Source organism: Phocoena phocoena, chromosome 5 (assembly GCF_963924675.1).
Source record: "Phocoena phocoena chromosome 5, mPhoPho1.1, whole genome shotgun sequence".
NCBI lineage: Eukaryota > Metazoa > Chordata > Mammalia > Artiodactyla > Phocoenidae > Phocoena > Phocoena phocoena.
In genome coordinates, this window is record NC_089223.1 from 103325104 (window position 1) to 103342819 (window position 17716).

A 17716-nucleotide genomic window follows, 5' to 3' on the forward strand; every position below is an offset into this window, starting at 1 on the left:
AGAAGCTTTTAACAAGTACCAGAACAGGGCCCCAGCCAAGACCAATGAAAACCAGAGGGGTCTGGGCACAGCCCTGCTCTGCATCCAGACGGGCCCGGACAACCTGCCACAGGTGCCTTCTGCCCACAGACCTTGGGGTACCTCACGGTTTTCTCCACTAGCTTCCCACTTGATCAGAATTAAACACTCTTGTCAAGAACTTAAAATCACTATTGGAAGGAGGTGGAGATGAGAAAATGGAGAGAGAGAGAAGGCACAAGAGAAAGGAAGAGAGAGAAGGCAAATGAGAAAGAAAAAAAAGAGGAAATAGGATGCAAAAAGGGAGAGAGAAATTCAAAGACATGAGAGCAAGCGAGAGAGAGAAGCAGAAGGAAGGAGGAGGGAACAGATGAAGGGGAGGCGGAGGGCATTGTCGAAGGCCACCATTGTTGTGCTGTTCATTTCTATTTGGATTTTGCTCCAGTACCCAAGTTTACTTCCATTCAGTTCAACAAATACTTTCTGAGCACCTACTATGTGGCAGGCTTTGTCCTGGGGCTGGGACACAGCCATGGGTGACACACACAGACCCCTGCCTCGAGGAGCTAACATCCAGGGGAGGACTTCCGAGATGATGCTATACCCGCTTCATGTCACAAGTGATGAAATCAATACTCAGAGAGGGACAGTGACTTGTCCAAGGTCACACAGCACACACAGTGGGAGAACAGGACCTGAACTCAGGTCTCCTAACTTGATCCGGGCCTTCTCTCCTGCTTCCTGCCCCCCTCTGTTCAGCGTTGCCAGCCCTCCCTGCTTTTCAGCACTCACAGGAGCATTTGCCTGTAACTTTACTTGGCTTTAGTTTTAATGTGTAATTATTTTGAAAGAAGAAAATGAGGAATACAGTGATATCCAAACACAAATATTACAAATGTGTGAGAATATATCCCTCTGGGCTTTTTTTCTGTGCAGAGACATTTAAATTCTTCCAAAAGTCTGTTTCTACAAAATGTTGACTTTCCCTTTGTGCATTTTTCATGTGATGGTATCGAAGGATCATTTCTCCACAACTTCTTCTGTAATGTGGTGTTTTAGGGCTGCCGAATAATCTCTGATGTAAGGAATGCCTTCACTTACCAAATCAGGTCCCTCTGATCAGACATTTAGGTTGTTTCCAATTTTTACCAACTATAAACAGTATTGAGGTACCTTTAATATATGACAAATATTCAGAATCCAGCGGAATCGTGAGCTTTTGCTCATTCGTATATTTTTTTTAAGTAATGGACCTTTTTTGTAAGACCACGGGCCATCTGTATTTCCTTTTTACGTTATTTGTATGTCCGTGGCTTTTGCCTATGTTTTGTTTTTTGACATTATCGAAACTGCTTTAAAGCCCTTGCTCGCTGCAGGAGTGAGTGACAAATGTGTAACGGGCACTTCTGCTCAGGTGCAAGCTTTGAGCAGGAACGGGCTGCCTGGACTCAGGAAACAATCAAGAGATTCTCATACTCGCCACCAGGGGTCGCTCTACTCATATCGCTGGGGTCGAGAAGCTGGCCTGAGCAGCCCGCATTCCTGAGGCCACTGTCACAAGGAGCGGGGTCGCAGCTCTGGGATGACAGCCTGACACTGACATCATGAGAGAGTGACTTTTAATCTCTTTATACGAGCCTCCTTGTTACCCTCCAGGCCAGGCCACTGCCCCAGGGTGTCCCCTGCTGTAGTGGTCATCCCCCAAATTGCCCTTTCTGCCCCTGTGTCTATCTCTCCTATAAACTTTTGAAGAGAAGGATCGCCTCCCCAGCCCCAGTGGTCGGCACGGTGTCTGGAACATACAGGATGCCCAGTGCACGCTTGCTAAAAAGCATCTGGACACATCTGCAGAGAGGCTTTGCTTCTCTTGCAAACCAGAGTCCTCTTAAACTTTCTTTCACCTGGGATTCTGACCAGAAACCCCCTCCCCAAACTCCTCCCCGAGTTGGGCGCTTGTCCTCGCAATGGCCGTTCCTGTGGGGACCTGGGCTCCAAGCAACTTGTTCTAGAAACTATAAACTGTGTGATCCTGGGCAAGGCATGTGCCTCCTCTGTGGGGTTGGGGACAAAATCATTGATCTCTGCCTGGCTACCTCCCAGTATCAAGGAGATCCTGTTTGGGGAAGTGCTGTGTAAATAGGAATCAAAATATCTTCTCATAACGATTACCCTCACCATAAATCACACCATGACACACATCAGATGTAACCAAGGGGCTGGTTTGGGTTGGAGGCACCCTAATAATTTGCAATGATTTTCAATATGATACACACTTCCCTGGGGCTAGACCTCCCTCTCATTTCCCAATTTCTATACCTCACTTCCCAGCATTGCCATCTTAGGCTGGTCCCTTCGTCTGGAAGTTTCCATTTCCCATGGGCAATGGAGCAAATATCTTCTTTTGGCCATTTATTCACTGAGTCACTTCCTCACCAAGTATTCCACAGCCTGTGGACAGGGGCTGGGATTTATGGCTGAATCGGACCCAGTTGGTGATGACGATGAAGGAACAGCTACGGGGGGGTGGGCAGCCAGGCCCAGCACAGTGAGAATTAGGGTCACCAGAGGTGGGTCATATTATGATGGGGGCACCAAGGAGGGAAGGAGCTGGCGTAAAATCAGAAGAGTCTTCTTGGAGGAAGAGACATTCTCACCAAATGGAGAGAAAGAAGCAGGGGTTTACCAAGGGGCCATGGGGAGCAGACGGTAGAAGTCTCTAGACACAGGGAAAGTAAGCAGGCTGGAGGAGTCTGGCATATTTAGGGACCTGCAGGACCACAGGGTGGGAGGAAGGGGTGGGCAGTGAGCCTGGAGGCAGTGGCTAGAGCAGCTGGGGCCTTGAATGCCGAGGTTAGGAAGTGGAGCTGGATCCCAAGGCGATGGAGCTGCTGGGGGCTTATGAAAAGAGAGCATTTGTGGGTTACACCGTTATCCAGAGAAGGGCACTGAAGATCTGCCACGTGGCTCTTAACCATTCTGGGTCCTGCCCCTTTGGAAATGCACTGTCAGCCTTGGGAAATCATGCATGCATGCATGCAATGCTCTCAGAACACTGAGTACAATCTCATACATGCACAGCCATGGCCACAGGCCAGACCAAGACCTGAGGGACACCATCTGGCTTTACAGCATTGTTATCAATAGATTCTAACATTTTAACTTTAAAATTGCAAGCCATGCTGCCCCATGACCTGGTGACTGACTGGCATTTCCCATCTCTCCAGCGTGCTCTCTGGAGGATTTCTTCCTTTCAAGGTGGCCCTTTTCGACTCCAAGGTGCTCAGAGTCAGGGCTGTCAGTGCCCGCTGAGAGTAGGACAGTTTGGAAGACTCTGACATACCCTGTGGCCCTGTCATGGGGAATGGTCCATTCCCCATTCCAAACACCAAGATCCCCAACAGTGACCCACAGATTGTCAGGCCCCTTCCCCCTTCCTCTGTCTGCACCCTCTTTCTCCAGGCAGTCTTGTCATCCCGTGCAGGCAGGGGTCTTGTCTTATTTCCCAGCCCTGGTACCACGCTCAGGCCCGAGTACACCTCGTTGTACGGCACCCGTTAAATGCTGATTTTGGACCCAGTGACCACTAGTTACCGGAGGAACAGAGCATGGCACTCACAGGCTCATCTCAGGGTCAGCCTGCCGGGGCGCAAATCCTGCCCCACCACTTACTATCTGTGGGACCCTGGGACTCTCCAGGCCTTCACTTCCTCATCTGTAAAGTGGGGGTAAAATAGTTCCTCCCTTGAAGGTCGTTGAAGGACAAAATGAGTGGACAACAGATGCAGAGCACCAGAGATGGCGTCTAGTGCAAAGACTCCCTCATAAATATAGGAATCGTCTTGTACCCCCATGAAGCTGGCGAAGAAGCACATCAAGCAACTAGAACCAACAGTTCTACTGTTTCACGGGGCCTCATAATGGTGCATCCAGGAGGGCACTTGTTATGAGTTAAATTGTGTCCCCCCCCCCAAAACTTCCTAAGTTGACTCTTAACTCCCAGGACCTCAGAACATGACCTGATTTGGAAATAGAGACACAATTGACTAAATTAAGATGGGGTCATTCGGGTGGGCCCTAGTCCAATATGACTGGTGTCCTTATAAAAGGGGGACATTTGGACACAGAGGTGCATAGAAGGAAGACAGTGAGACACAGCAAGAAGACAGCCGCCCACAAGCTAAGGAGAGAGGCCCGGAACAGATCTTCATTCACAGGCCTTGGAAGGAACGACCCTGCCGACACCTCGATCTCGGGCTTCCAGCCTCCAGGACAATTGTTGAGACCACACAGTTTGTGGTTCTTTGCTAGGGCAGCCCCAGGAAACTCTCAGAGTACCTACATTTCTATTTGCTCAATAAGGACATTAAGGCATAGAAATAAGACGACTGGCAGGGCTCCCAGAGCTCCTAGAAGGCAGGGCCAGGCTCCAGGCCCACCAGCTGGGGGGACTCGGCCCTGCTTGTCTCCATCTGGGAGAACTGCTAACATCTGGCTGGAGCAAGAAGCTGGTCGCCCTGGTGCCGAGCCCCCCTTGGAGAGATCATGAGCAAGGGGATGGGAGCCACTTCCCGGAAGTGAGAGCAAGCCACACAGGAAATGCACAAACCACGATGACATGGACGCCGACGGCCAGAGCAAGCCCTTGCTAATATCACTCTCCCAGCCCGGATGCTCACAGGCTGCCATTTTAGATTGCTAAAAGCCAGGATCAGTGACCGTCCCACGACACTCTATGCTGAAATGGTAACTGACATTTGTTCCATCTTTAAAGGGCTCTTGCATTCACGCTCCCACGGGCTCTTCACTCTGACACACTCAGAAGACAGCAAGTGCTACTACCCCTTCACCCAGCGGAATCCCCTGCCTCTGTCCACTCCGGGTCCCACCTGCCATCTTAGAACATGAGCATCTCACCCCAGTGTGTATGGCTCCCATGCTTAAGGATCAGCATTTTCTATTCCACGGGCCCCTGCTTCCTCTGCTACTCATCTGATAACAGACTGGCTTCTCCGGATGCTACAGAGGCAGAATTGGCTGGGGACCACACTTTATGGGAAATTTAGGGAATTTTTGAGAGACTTTTGACCGTGCACAGCAGCCTCCAGCAAGGTCTTGAGAGCATGTGGTTCTCCTTGGGCACTGGGTCTTTTAAATAATAAGGCATGAAACATCGAGAAGGTCACAGATGCATGTCAACAAGGGGCTTATAACTGATGGCACACAAGCCACCAAACGCAGCCACTGCCACCGCCCCAAACTCCGCAAGAACCAACGCTGGCCCCAGCATCTTAAGGTAAGGACAGCCTCTTGGAGTCACAGCCTTGATCTGGCCCATGTCCCCTTGCTGGCCCTAATACTTTGGAGCTGCATGCCTGTGGTCAAGTCACTTAACCTCCTGGGTCTCAGTTTCTCCATCTAGTCAGTGGGATAACAGCACCTGGCTTGCAAGGCTGTACTAAAGATTAAATGAGAGAACACAAAACGTACAAAACGTTAGGAGGCATCTCTAAAATATTTAGGTATTCACCCTTTTCCTTAGATAAAAGAAAGAGTAGCAGTGCTCGGGAAGGCAGAAAGGTTGGGAGAATAAGGATGTAAGCCAACAGCCTAAATTAAAATCTTACGTTTAGGAAAATTACAGAAAGGATTCTAAATGACAATTTCCATCTCTACACGATTTATTTTCTGAAATTACAACAAGGTGCCAATATGAAAGGTACACTGTATTCCTTTTACCTGATGAACATAACGGAGGAAGAACGAACAGGGCACGCAGAAGTAACATGAGTAGAATGAAGTACTAAAAAGATAAAATATAACCACAGATAAACTCAGTATTAAAATGATCTAGGCAGGATACACTTCATTATCTTGAGAAGACTAAAGTTCCAGTTAATTTGAAATAGGTTGTCCAGGTCCAAAGATAAATTTGATTTTTTTTTTAATGAGTAATCTTCTTTGGGCTAAGGTGGCTCCCTTATTTTTCCTTAAATGCAAATTAACCCAGTGGGATCTTGATGTCTTGGAGGGAGCTGAGTTAACTCTCCCTTTTCAGGGAGGCAGCCTGGTGCGGGAGAAACAAACTACTCTGGACTCACATCCAATTTGGATCCAATTCTACTTCTGCCTCTTCTGAGCTGTGTGACAACAGGTCAGTGCACTGCCTCTCTGAGCCTCAGCCTCCTCTCTGTGGAGTGCGGACACTAATAGTACCTGCTTTACAGTTTTATGAGCATTAAATGATGCCTTTGAAAACACCGTAGGGTGCCAAGCACGTGGCAGGAGTATATTAAACGTTAAGTTTTTGCTCGTCTATCAGTTAGGTGATAACATCAGTGCCCAGCCTGCTCTCGGCTCCAGAGCTTAAGAAACTTGCTTGGGGTCCCACGGCTAGCAAATAGGAGAACTGGAAAGGAGCTGAACCCTGCTTGTTCTCTACTGCACAGTCCTGAGGGCCTCCTGTGTGCTGCTGCTGGGGCGGCCGCTACAGAAGCCATCTGACCTGCCCTCAAGGGGCTCACAGTCTAAAGAAGGAGAAATGAAGATGCACGTACAGCACCGGCACGCTGGGGACTGTGACAACCTTTGGAGCTGTGAGGGAGTTGGGAAAGGGTGATGGCTTTCCCAGGGAGGGGCGGATCAGGGTGGAAGTCACAAGACCATGACAGTTAATGCCATACTGCACGTGGAGGAGCTCGCCCAGCACGGGGCCTGGCACAGGCAGGGACCCATCAAAGGTCAGAGAGATGGACGGACAGGAGGAAACAGACGAGGAGGGGTGAAGGGTAACTGGATGGCTGCCTGGAGAGTGGCTGCAAGGAGAGATGGACAAGCAGATGGTCCGGTGAAAGAGATGATGGAGTGTGGGTAGAGGGGTGGGTGGGTGGGTAGACAAGACGGTGCATGAGGGCATGGACAGGTGGACGGTGGCTGAGCAGGTGGACAGGTGGTGGGGAGGTGGCTGGCTTGGTGAACGGGTGAGTGAAGCTGTAGGGGTGGATGGGCACCACCAGGTGGGTAGATGCGTGGATGGAATGAAGGGTGGGTGAAGGGGGCTGGTGGGTTGCAGGGGTGGTTGAAGAGGAAAACGGGGGAATGACGGAGCCCGTGACTTGACCGAGCGGCAGAAAGTTAGAGAAAAGCAGAAAATCACTCGTGCTCTGGGTTGCGGCCACTTACCAGGCTACCGTGACCAGCAGGAGCCGTGCTGAGCGCTCTCTCTCGGGGGGCCTGGGCTCCCAGCTCCTCTCGCAGGCACCTGTTTTGCTGGGCGAGCTCCTCCACCTGGCCCTGCAGGCCGATCTCCGACAGCTTCAGCCCATAGATGCAGCAGCGCAGCTCCTCCAGCTGCCCGCGGAGCAGCCGCTCGGTGGCGCGCTGCTCCCGCAGCCGGCGCGCCGCCTGGTCCCGCTCGCGCTCGCCGCGCTCGGCCCTGGCCCGCAGCGCGCGCGGCTCCGCGGCCTCCTCGGGAGCGCCTCGGGGACTGGTCGGGCCCGGGAGTCGGGGGCCACCCTGGTTCGGGGCGTCCAGTTCGGCCAGCAGCAGGCCCGCGGCGTGGCAGAGGCGCCGCACGTCCAACTCCAGCCGCTGCACCTGCGCTCGCAGGATGCGCTCCTGCTCGCGCACCAGTCGCAGCTGGCGCCGCTGGAGCCGCCGGCCGCGCTCCAGGGCCGCCGCCTGCAGCCCCAGCGCCTCGTCTTTGCGCCGCAGCCGCTCCCGCAGCCGCCGCAGCCGCCACCGCTGCCGCCGGGCCGCGCGCTCCTTCTCCTGAACCTACGGGTTGGCGGTGGAGGAGGGCGTCAGGAAGGCGGCCGGGGACGCACCGTAGCTCGCATTGAGCCTGTCTTTATTTGAAACTTCGATATTTTGTTGTTCAGCGCGCCTTTTCTTTTTGCATTAATTTTTGCATTAAAACACTGCTGCAAAATATTATTGATCTCGATGACTGTCTTTTGGTGCCCCCTTAAAGTTTGCCCAGGAGACGAGCACCTTACTTCCCCCTAGTGTGGGCCCTGCACAACCGTGAGCTCCCCGAGTTCTTGGAAGGAAACTGTGCAACGGGCAGGAGGGGGATGGGCTGGTGCACACTGGGAGGGCCAGTGGTTCCAACATGTGATTCCCCCACACCAGTTTGTAAAGAGCTGCCACCTGGACCCCCCTGAGTGTCCCCACTTCCCCACTTGCAGAACTTCCCAGACCTCTCCATTTCCCAGTGCCTACAGGGTTAATGCCTGAACCAGTAAGGATCAGCTGACCGTGGCTTCTGGCTGGTGAGACAGGACCACCAGTGTCACAGCAGTTGTTCCTTCCTGTGAATACGTCCTGTGGAGCTACTCAGAAGTGACCTGCACAATGTCACACGACTAAAAGTCACTGAACCACCACGTACTTGACTCAAGACCTTTCCTTTTTCCGCTTGGCCCGCTGCCTGTCCAAGGAACACATCTCCCTGTTCTTAAACCTTGCCCTCCCCCGACCCATGAGCTGGACGGGGGTGACCCATGCACTGCAAAAATGGGCGTCGTTGCCCAATTTTCAGAATTAATTTATGCAAATGGGTAGAACTGCCTTCATGTTAAGCTCTCTGTCAACTGCTAGTGCCTGCTGCTGATACTCAGCCACGAGAGCTCGCAGAAGACAAAACAAACAAGCAAGAGCAAATGTGAAAGAGGAAACTTGGGAACAGCCCGGCAGGCTTTGTTTGACAGTGTGTTTTGGGGGGAATTGGGGCAGATAAAACCGGAGTTAGATTCCCTGCGAGGAAAATTGCTCGGGGTCTTCCCGATGGTATGAATCCCGCAATCGGTGATGCTAGGTGCACGGTGCCCCATCACCTGGATGGGTCTACCTTTATCACCTCTGGGAATGACCACGGGTCACCACAGAAGTGAGGTGTCTTTGTACGCAAATGCTTACTGCAAATATTGACAACAATGGGGCAAATTGCCATTTGGCAGATATCAGGTACAAAGGGCAGAGGTCGTGCACTCCTGCAAAATATGCTCTGAAATGCAGATAGCTCTGGGGACAGATCGAGGGTTAGTGTCTGGGCTGGGTTGAAGCTGGGCCAAGTGGTCTCCGAGGGGACCCAAGCCAGACCCCTCACCTCTCTGAAATCTTGCCCTTCATCTGGAAATGCGGTTTTGTGACAGGACATTCCCCGGAGCAACCAGATTACAAGAGAATGCAATAAAGAAATGTGTGTGGGCCACATAACTGCGGGTCCTGCAGTGCCCCGAGCTCTCTCATGGCATTTCCCTTGCTTGTCACCCTCATCCTCTGTCTCCCCATCATACTAGGAACCTCTGGTGATTACAGGACTGTGTCTATTCACCTGGGAAACCCTATATGTATGTAAGGCATGACAAAAAGTATTAATTACAGGATTTTCCACGGAGAGATTATATTCTTGATGGTGGGATCCCACATAACACTACTATACCTCGGGTTAAAAACTCTCGGACCCTGACGATGATGTGCTGTGAACCAAGGAGGATGAACTCAACTTTCTGCATCTGAAGTTCAATGCAAAGGGGAAAAGTGGCACTTGCATGTCTCCCTGGCATCTCAGAGACTAATTTCAATTTAATGGAACTTCTTAGCTTTCCATGCTTCACTTCTATTTCAGTTGAAAGCTAATCAATCTGGTGTTTTTCAAACATTCTGGACTACTTCCCATGGTAAAAAATACATTTAAGAACATGCCCCGTTATACATATGCACGTGTTGACAACTGAAACAGAAGTTTCAGGAAACAGGCTCTCCCCTTCGTACACGTGATGCCCTTTCATAATTCCTACTCAACTCCATTTTTAAAATGCTGGTTGTGAGTTACGGAATTGATTTCACAACCCACTTACGGGCGTCAACCTGCAATTTAACAGTCGCTGTGCTGCGCCGTGAGTAGGAATTTACTGAAACCGGATGCCTCTCGGGATCTCTGGGTCTCTGCCTGCCAAGTCTCTGCCCTCCAGCCTTCGTCATCTCTCCGCTGGAATATTTCAGTAAAGACTAGTAATTACGAAGGCAGCTAGGGCTATCCAAATGCCTACCGTTGTGAGTGTTTTACACGTATTACCTTCCTCTACCCACACAACAATTGAACGGGGTTGGTACTGTATCATTCCCATTTCACAGATGAGGAAACTGAGGTCCAGAGAGGTTAAGTCATTTGGCCTAGATCACACAGCTCATGAGTAGCAGAGCCAGGGTTTGGCTCCAGGCATCTGCTTCCAGAGCCTATCCTCTTAACCACCCACTCCCCCTCCAATCGCGCTCTAACTTGCCCCCTGCCCCTGCCACCTCTCTCTCCCATGCAGTTAGAGTGATATCCCCCAAAACCCTGACTATGAGCCTCTCCTGCTAAGGTCCCCCTAAGTCCTGCTCCCCCTTGCCTGCAGAATTTGGATCATGCCAGGGCCCTGGCGACCCTGGCCAGGGCGACCTCTTGCCTCACCAACTCTGTCTCCCCACCACACACCACATTCTCCATGGCTCCCAGCATCCAGCGTTGGAGTTACTTGTTTCCCATCTGTGTCCCTGCCTGCAAGCCAGCTCCTGAGGGCAGAGACCCCACATCAGTCCTCTCCTTGTCCTTAGGCCAGAGCCGGCTCCCCTGTCAGGCACCAAGTCCGCAGAAAGGAACCTCTGGCCAGAGCTCCCAGCAAGTGCACAGCCCCCGCATGCCACCCAGTGGATCCCAGCCAGAGCCCTATGAGGCGGGCAGGACAGGATGGGAGCCCCGTTTTACAGATGGGGCAGCCGAGGCCCAGGGAGGCCACGTGACCTTGCCCAGGTCCAGCGGCCCCTGCCTGCACTGTTAGAATTGGGACCTCTCTTACCCCTCCTGGCTAGGCTCTCCAGGCCCGCCCCACTGTCTATGTTCAAGGGCAGCTGCTACCACATCCAAACCTATGGGGTGACTCTGCTGGGACAAGAAACAAGTACTGGAAAGAAGGAGGAGGGACTCGGTACCTGGCTGGCGAGCTCCCCCTGCAGCGCCTCCAGCTGCTCCTGGGCCCGGAGAGAGGCACTTCTCTCCTGGAACACGAGGGCGCTCAGCTGGTCCACCTTCTGGAGGAGTTTCCTCTCCGACAGCTCCAGCTCCTGAATTCTGCGCATTGAAGCAGCAAGGTGCTTACTCAGGATGCGGTAAGTGTGGCCTAAGCTTTTCACAGACACCAGGATCTTCTTTTTTTCTTCTGTTATTTGGCCAATTTGATATTCTGACAAAATGACATTTTGTAAAACATTCATACCTATCTTTTTGAAGATGATCTAAGATACTTCAGAGACCTCTTTTGAATAGTAAGGCACTGGGAATCTCAACAATGTTCTCATCCCTAAACCAGTAATCCCCAGTTCAGGTCATACCAATGAAAAAGGACTGAACCAAACATCTGAACCATACATCTGCATTGTCTCAATTAATCCTTACAGGTGGATTCCCTTCCCCCTACTTCGCACATGAGAAAACAGGATCAGAGAGGCCGGGCAACTTGCCCAAGGTCACAGGCCATTATAGAGTTCAGGCTGCATGGCTCCCAAACTCATGCTTTAACCCTGTGCTCTGTTGCCTCCCATTTAAGCTAAATTATTGCAAATCTTTTCTAAGGAAATGACTGAAATGCAGAAAAAAGGTTTCTGCCGTTTAAAAAATTAATCTCTGGATTACAAAAGTGAGACGTTGGAAATGACCTACCAGTTAGGGATGGCTAAGCCACCTGAAGTCTTCAGCACTTCAGAAAGTGCTGAAGTTGTGCAATATGGGAAGTAATACCCAGGCTGGAAGTGAACCCTGACCTCAGCTACATAGAAAGGAGGAGCACATGTGAATGGAGGGAAGCCAGAAGGAACATCTGCCTAGTGGTCCCATGAGGAGCAGAGGAGCTACATAGACTCACTTGTCTGTCCCCTGCTCGTACCTAGTATCCAAGTCCCCTCAATGTGCCAATCTTACTTCTATAATAGAAGACCGTGAAACACGTGGCAAGGGCATTCCCAGCCTACATGGACAAGCTCTGCACAGCCTCACTCCTTTACCCAGTTCCACACCAGGTGACCTGCTCATCCAGGACAGACTCTGCTTCCCTGGGTGAGGACTTAGCTTTGCCTCCTGGCTCTGCCACTTACCTGCCATGAGGCCTTAACTGGGCTCATTCACCACTATGACCCTCAGTATCTTCATCCGTAAAACAGGTAATTGCACCTTGCTCAGAGGGTTATTGTGAAGATTACATAAAGTGAGTCACTCTTATTAATAATAGGGCCAAGAGTCCCCTCTTCTGCTCTAGTTTTGAGGCCCTGGGGGAGGCTCTCTAAAGTGGCAGAAGGGAGGGGGCCCTCTTGTGTAGATTAAAATTAAGTTCCTTCCAAAATGGACCAGAGGGGCCGCACATTCGTCAGTCAGAGGCTTGGGTGGAGTGCCTTCTGATTGATTATAAAACGTGGTGATATCTGAATGGGAAAAGAAAAGTTTAACTTTTTAGTTTTTGAGACCAATCTGAAACGTTAAATCTGGGACAATATTTAATTCTGGTATTATCCCTATACTCAAACTAGGCAGAAAATGACTACTTTCATGGTGGCAGGCTGAATAACAGCCCCCAAATATATCCATGCCCTGCTTCCCGAAACTTAATGAATGTTACCTTAAGATGCAAAAGAGACTGCAGATGTGATTCAGTTAAGGAGTTTGAGACAGAGAGATTATCCTGGATTATCTGGGTGGGCTTAACCGCAGTTACGACTGTCCTCATGAGAGGGAGGCAGAAGGGGAGGCCACGTGACCACTGAAGCAAGATGCTACCCTGCTGGCTTGAAGACGGGGAGGGGCCAGAAGCCAAGGAATGCAGCTATAGATGCTGGAAAAGGCAGACACAGGTTTCCCCTACAGCCTCTGGAGAGAGCACAGCCCTGCGGACACCGTGACTGTAGCCCCGTGAGACTGCTTTAGGACTTCTGCCTCCAGAGCTGAAAGGCAATGAATGTGTGCTGTTTGAAGGCAGCACGTTTGCAGTAATTTGTTTTAGCAGCCATAGGAAACATATACACACATAAACAGGAACTAGACAATGAAGTACCATTTTTCACTGATTAATGACAAGTTAAAAATATATATATTACAGTGTAGAGCTGCAAAGAGTGCTACGGAACTGGGAGACTCCATCAGGGAATATCCACCAGGATAAATCGGGCAGGCTGCCTGGGTGGTCCCAGCGCCCCCATGTAGCCGGGTGTGTGACCACGGAGAAGTTACTTAAGCCAGCACCTTAATTTCCCCATCTAGAAATTGAAGATATTGCTATTACTTCATTTCTAGTCATTGATTTTTAAGGATTAAGTCTGCTAATATGCATCGAGCATGTAAATAGTGCCTAGCCCAGAGGAAACACTCAACGTGTTCAGCTATTATTAATTTTGTTGCATTTAGACTGTAAATGAACTTGCAGCAATGATAGTGTTACGGAGGTGGGAGTGGGGCTCTCATCCTCAAATTTCTAACATCGTGGTTGCATTAGTTTTGCCATAAATACTTTTAAACATTAACTCTTTAACTGAAGTGAAATCCAATGTACACTATCAGTCTTTTACTATCCCCTACTTAGAGCAAACCCATGGTGAAATTAGCCTGAAATCTATATTCACAGTCGTGCGTTCAGACCCTGGCTTCAGCTCTCCGTGACACCGAGTAATGTATTTCATCCACTGAGCCTCAGTTTCCTCATCTGGAAAAGGGGATCATATCGCTCTATGTGCCATAGGGTTCAAGGGAGCAGAGATGGAGGCATGGTGGGGGGAGGTCAGCACTGTGCCCTGCACCACAGGCTCTTGGTAAGCCTTAACTCTTTTTTCTCCCAACCCCTGCCGCAGATCGGGCCTCCTCTCCCGAAGCCCTGCTTCTACAGGATGGTGCGTCCCACCTTCAGAGAACTGAGGACACAGCCCACATTTCCCCACAGGCGGGTCCAGGACACCGCCTCCAGGATGGCTTCACCCCAGGCCCCAGCCACAGAGGCCCCTCCTCTCCGCCACTCATGGTGCCTCCAGGCTGCCTGTCTCTCCCTCACATAGAGGGGTCTCCTCTGGTTTCCCACCCATCTTTCCCAGGCCTTGTGACCATCTGGTTTTCACTGCCATGTACAACCTTGCGTGAGCTATACTTCTATCTCTCCAGGGCTGGGGCCCTGCCTTTCCAGCTCTCAACCCCTAGAACTCATGTTTTGGGCTGAATATGTCCTCCCAAATTCATATGTTGAAGTTAGCCAACCCTAGTACCTCAGAATGTGACTGTATTTGGAGATAGGGTTTTTAAAGAGGTAATTTAGTTAAAATGAGGTCATTAGGGTGGGCCCTGATCCACTATGACTGGTGTCCTTATAAGAAGAGGAGATTAGGACACAGACATGCACAGAAGGAAGACCACAGGAAGACACAGAGAGAAGGTAGACATCACCAAGCCAAGGAGAGAAGTCTCAGAAGGAAACAACCTTGTCCACACTTTGATCTTTTACTTCCATCCACCAGGGCTATGAGAAAATAAAGCCCCCCAGTCTGTGGTGCTTTGTTCAAGACCCCAGTTTAAGCCCCCCAGTCTGTGGTGCTTTGTTATGGCAGCCCCAGCAGACTCATACAACAAACAGTATGTGATTCCCGAGGGCTAAGTGCACGTTGTAGAATGAGGGAATGAATGAATAAATGGATGAATGAGTGAGTGGACAATCACATAGACTGATACTGAAGGTGACAGAATAATTTTTCTCATATGTGAATTTTTTCACGTGAAAAGTTTTACAAGGGGGAGAAAAAGTATAGATCATGTAAATACACATTTACTGACTCGCCCTTACTAAAATGAAGGGAAACACACCAAAAGCGTGAAGTTGGACAAATTTAAGATACTTGGCTGTTGGCATATTGGTAAACCTGTCAGACCCCAGCCATAACCGTACTGCATTTCCATGCTGGTTTCTCCTTTGATATGTATGCAAGACCCCACCTCATTCTACTGGCCTAGGGATCAAAACAGAGCATGGGCTTTGGAGAAAGACCTGGATTCAAACGCCCCACCTCTGCACCATGTCGGTTCCATCAGGAAAATAGAGCCTACACCAGAAGGTTCAGCAGCGAGAATCAAACAAACATAGGGATGGAAGAGACGAAAGGCCAGACAGAGATGACAGGCAACCCAGAGGTTAGCAGCCGCTGGGAGCCACTTCTGCCCCTGGGGCTGGAGGGGTAGACAGGGAGGAGGTGGTGATACTGGGGCCCAGAAGCAGGACCACAGAGGAAGCCGAAAGCATGACTGAATGGCAGCCATAGTCAGAGACGTCACCCAGAGCAGAAGAGAAGGGGAGAATACCCTGGCTTCTCCCGTCGTCCTCCCTTCAGCGTCTCCCATTGGCTGGACCCAGATGGAAGCCAGTGAGCGAGGGAGCCTGGGAAATAGGCTCAGCCCCTATGATACAGAGCAGAGGAAGGGAAAGACAGAAAGGAGGGACTGCTGTGGCGGGTTATGGAACACTGACTGTTTTGCCTGCATCCTCAGTCACAGAAATGATTCGACACTCCATCCTGACACAATTAGGATGCCCCAGGATTCGTACATACACAAAGAAGAGGTCCAAATGGTATATTTACCTGCTCCTCAGCCCAGACTCTGACATCACGTACTTGTCCACAGCTACCAACAGCTTCTGTTCTGAGGATTCCAGTTGCTTCCTGAGTGTTCCCGTGTCCACGTCTGGGCTTCTAGCTGCTTCTTCTGGAAGACATCCCGGCTCCTCACCAGTCTCCTCTACATCCTGGAAGATCCAGGACGTGTCGATCTTCACGTCGACGTTCATTATATCAAACCCATCGCTGCTGGGGGCTCTGACAACATAGCTGAAACTTTTTTCAGTCCGTCCTTTAGCTGTCGGCTCCATCCCAGACATAGTTCATGGGCCAAGACTTGATACAATTAAGTGAATCTGCAACATGGACTTTCTGTAGATTTCAAGGTGGCTGTGGTGCCTTCAGATTGTGCAGGAAAATACCCTTTGAGGAGGGCAAGAACAGGTGGATTATTTATGAGTGGGGGACTTGGGTTTCACCTGCAGAAATGTCATACAATATGAATGAAAGCCTCTCGTTTTACAAGCCAGCATGCCGGCAGTCACCCAAAGCAGAAAAGCCGCTTGGAATTAAAAACTTAATAATGTATACAAAGAGCGAAAATAAGATTTCTAGGCAGGACCATCAGAATGTTATAAATTCTCAGCACTGAGGCTCAAGTTTTCACCACGTAATAAATGAAGTTCTAAACCTCCTGTCTGAGTCCAGCAAACATTTATCACAGGCTTGGAGTTTACTAGGGGAAGGGGAAGGGAAACTAGCACTGCACTGGATCATCTCACCTTACCTAGTCCGATTCTCCTGGAAACCCCAGGAGGTGGGCATTTTCATAACCATTTTACAAATGCTGAAACAGAGGCTCTGGAAGCTGGGGGAGTTGGCCAGGCCCCACAGATGGGCAGTGGCAGAGTCAGGATTCAAATCCAAGTCTGACTCCAAAACTCAAGGGGTAAGGGATGAACCCAGACCCCGAACAGGAGGAAACACACCCTGCTGTGGAGGAGACTGAGGCTGTATAGGTGGCCAAGGAATGACCCATCGCAGATGACAGAGGTGGGAAGAAGGCTCCTCCAGGCGGAGGGAGTCTCAGGACCATAGCCCAAGGACAGAGTCAGGACAGGTGAAGGGAGTGGGAGTGGTCGGGTTTGGCTGGCCCAGTGCACACCCTGAAGGGGGAAGTGAGGACCCAGGACAGAAGGTGACTTGGAGCCATATCCCTGTGGGCCTTGGACTCCAGGACATGGCATCTCTGTGTGGGAAGTGAGGGGGTCCCTGGAGTGTTTAGAGCCAAGGAGGGTCCTGGTCAGATCTCTGAGGATGCGGTACCGCGGGGGGTGCAGGAGGCGAGAACTGGAAGGAGCTGGCCAGGGAAGAGTGTAATAAATAGGCCTGATGCAGAGTGGTGCAGGAACAAATAGAAATTTAAACTACAGGACTTAATCCTCCTTGTGAAAAATGATGGAAGAGACTTCCCCCACCCTTTTCTGAGAGCTCCTACTTTAGAAAACTTGTCGTTCTTTCTTCATCTCTTTGAAATATATGTTGATTCTTTTAAAAGCTATATAGGCCCTTTGCTGCTTTTCTGACCCAGGAACGTGTTTCTGAAGATCCTGGGAGCCATCTCTTTGGCATGCAAACACCCAAGGAAAATAGAAGCCTGTCTCCCAGTTCCTGTGGGAGGGTCGGAGCCTAACTTCCTGGTCTCCCGGCTCCAAGTTGCAAAACCACCTCCTGTCATAGAGATAGGAGAAATTCCACTTTTCTTTGTACGAAACAAATGAACAAACACAGAGGGTCACTCCGATGGCCAGGTGGATTTAGGGTGACCTATATGTAATAAATAGTGCTGCCAAGTTCTCTTACGTGACAACAAATTATCGTTTATCCCAAGGACCTGTACGAATTGGGCTGTATCTCCTTGGCTAACAAGAAGTGAGATTCTTTTCTGTCTTTGCAAATCTCTTAGCGGATGGTCTGTGATGCACATCACATTCTGGTTTGATGCTCTTTCGATAATAAAATTGTTTTCTTTCTTGTCTACCTTAGTGAAGAGATTGTCTCGGTCAGGAGAAAATTTTGTTTT

At 50.3% G+C, this 17716-nt stretch overlaps 1 protein-coding gene across 1 annotated transcript in view; it reads right to left on the minus strand.

Annotated features, from left to right (window-relative positions):
* C5H4orf50 (chromosome 5 C4orf50 homolog) overlaps nucleotides 1–15944 on the minus strand; it is a 49602-nt gene extending 33658 nt beyond the window's left edge. The window contains exons 1-3 of the mRNA XM_065877266.1: nucleotides 15658–15944; nucleotides 10993–11131; nucleotides 7198–7791 (exon numbers count right to left, since the gene is read on the minus strand). Coding sequence (XP_065733338.1) covers nucleotides 7198–7791; nucleotides 10993–11131; nucleotides 15658–15944 — 1020 coding nt within the window. The remainder of the gene's footprint in view (nucleotides 1–7197; nucleotides 7792–10992; nucleotides 11132–15657) is intronic.
* Between the last annotated feature and the right edge of the window lie 1772 nt (nucleotides 15945–17716).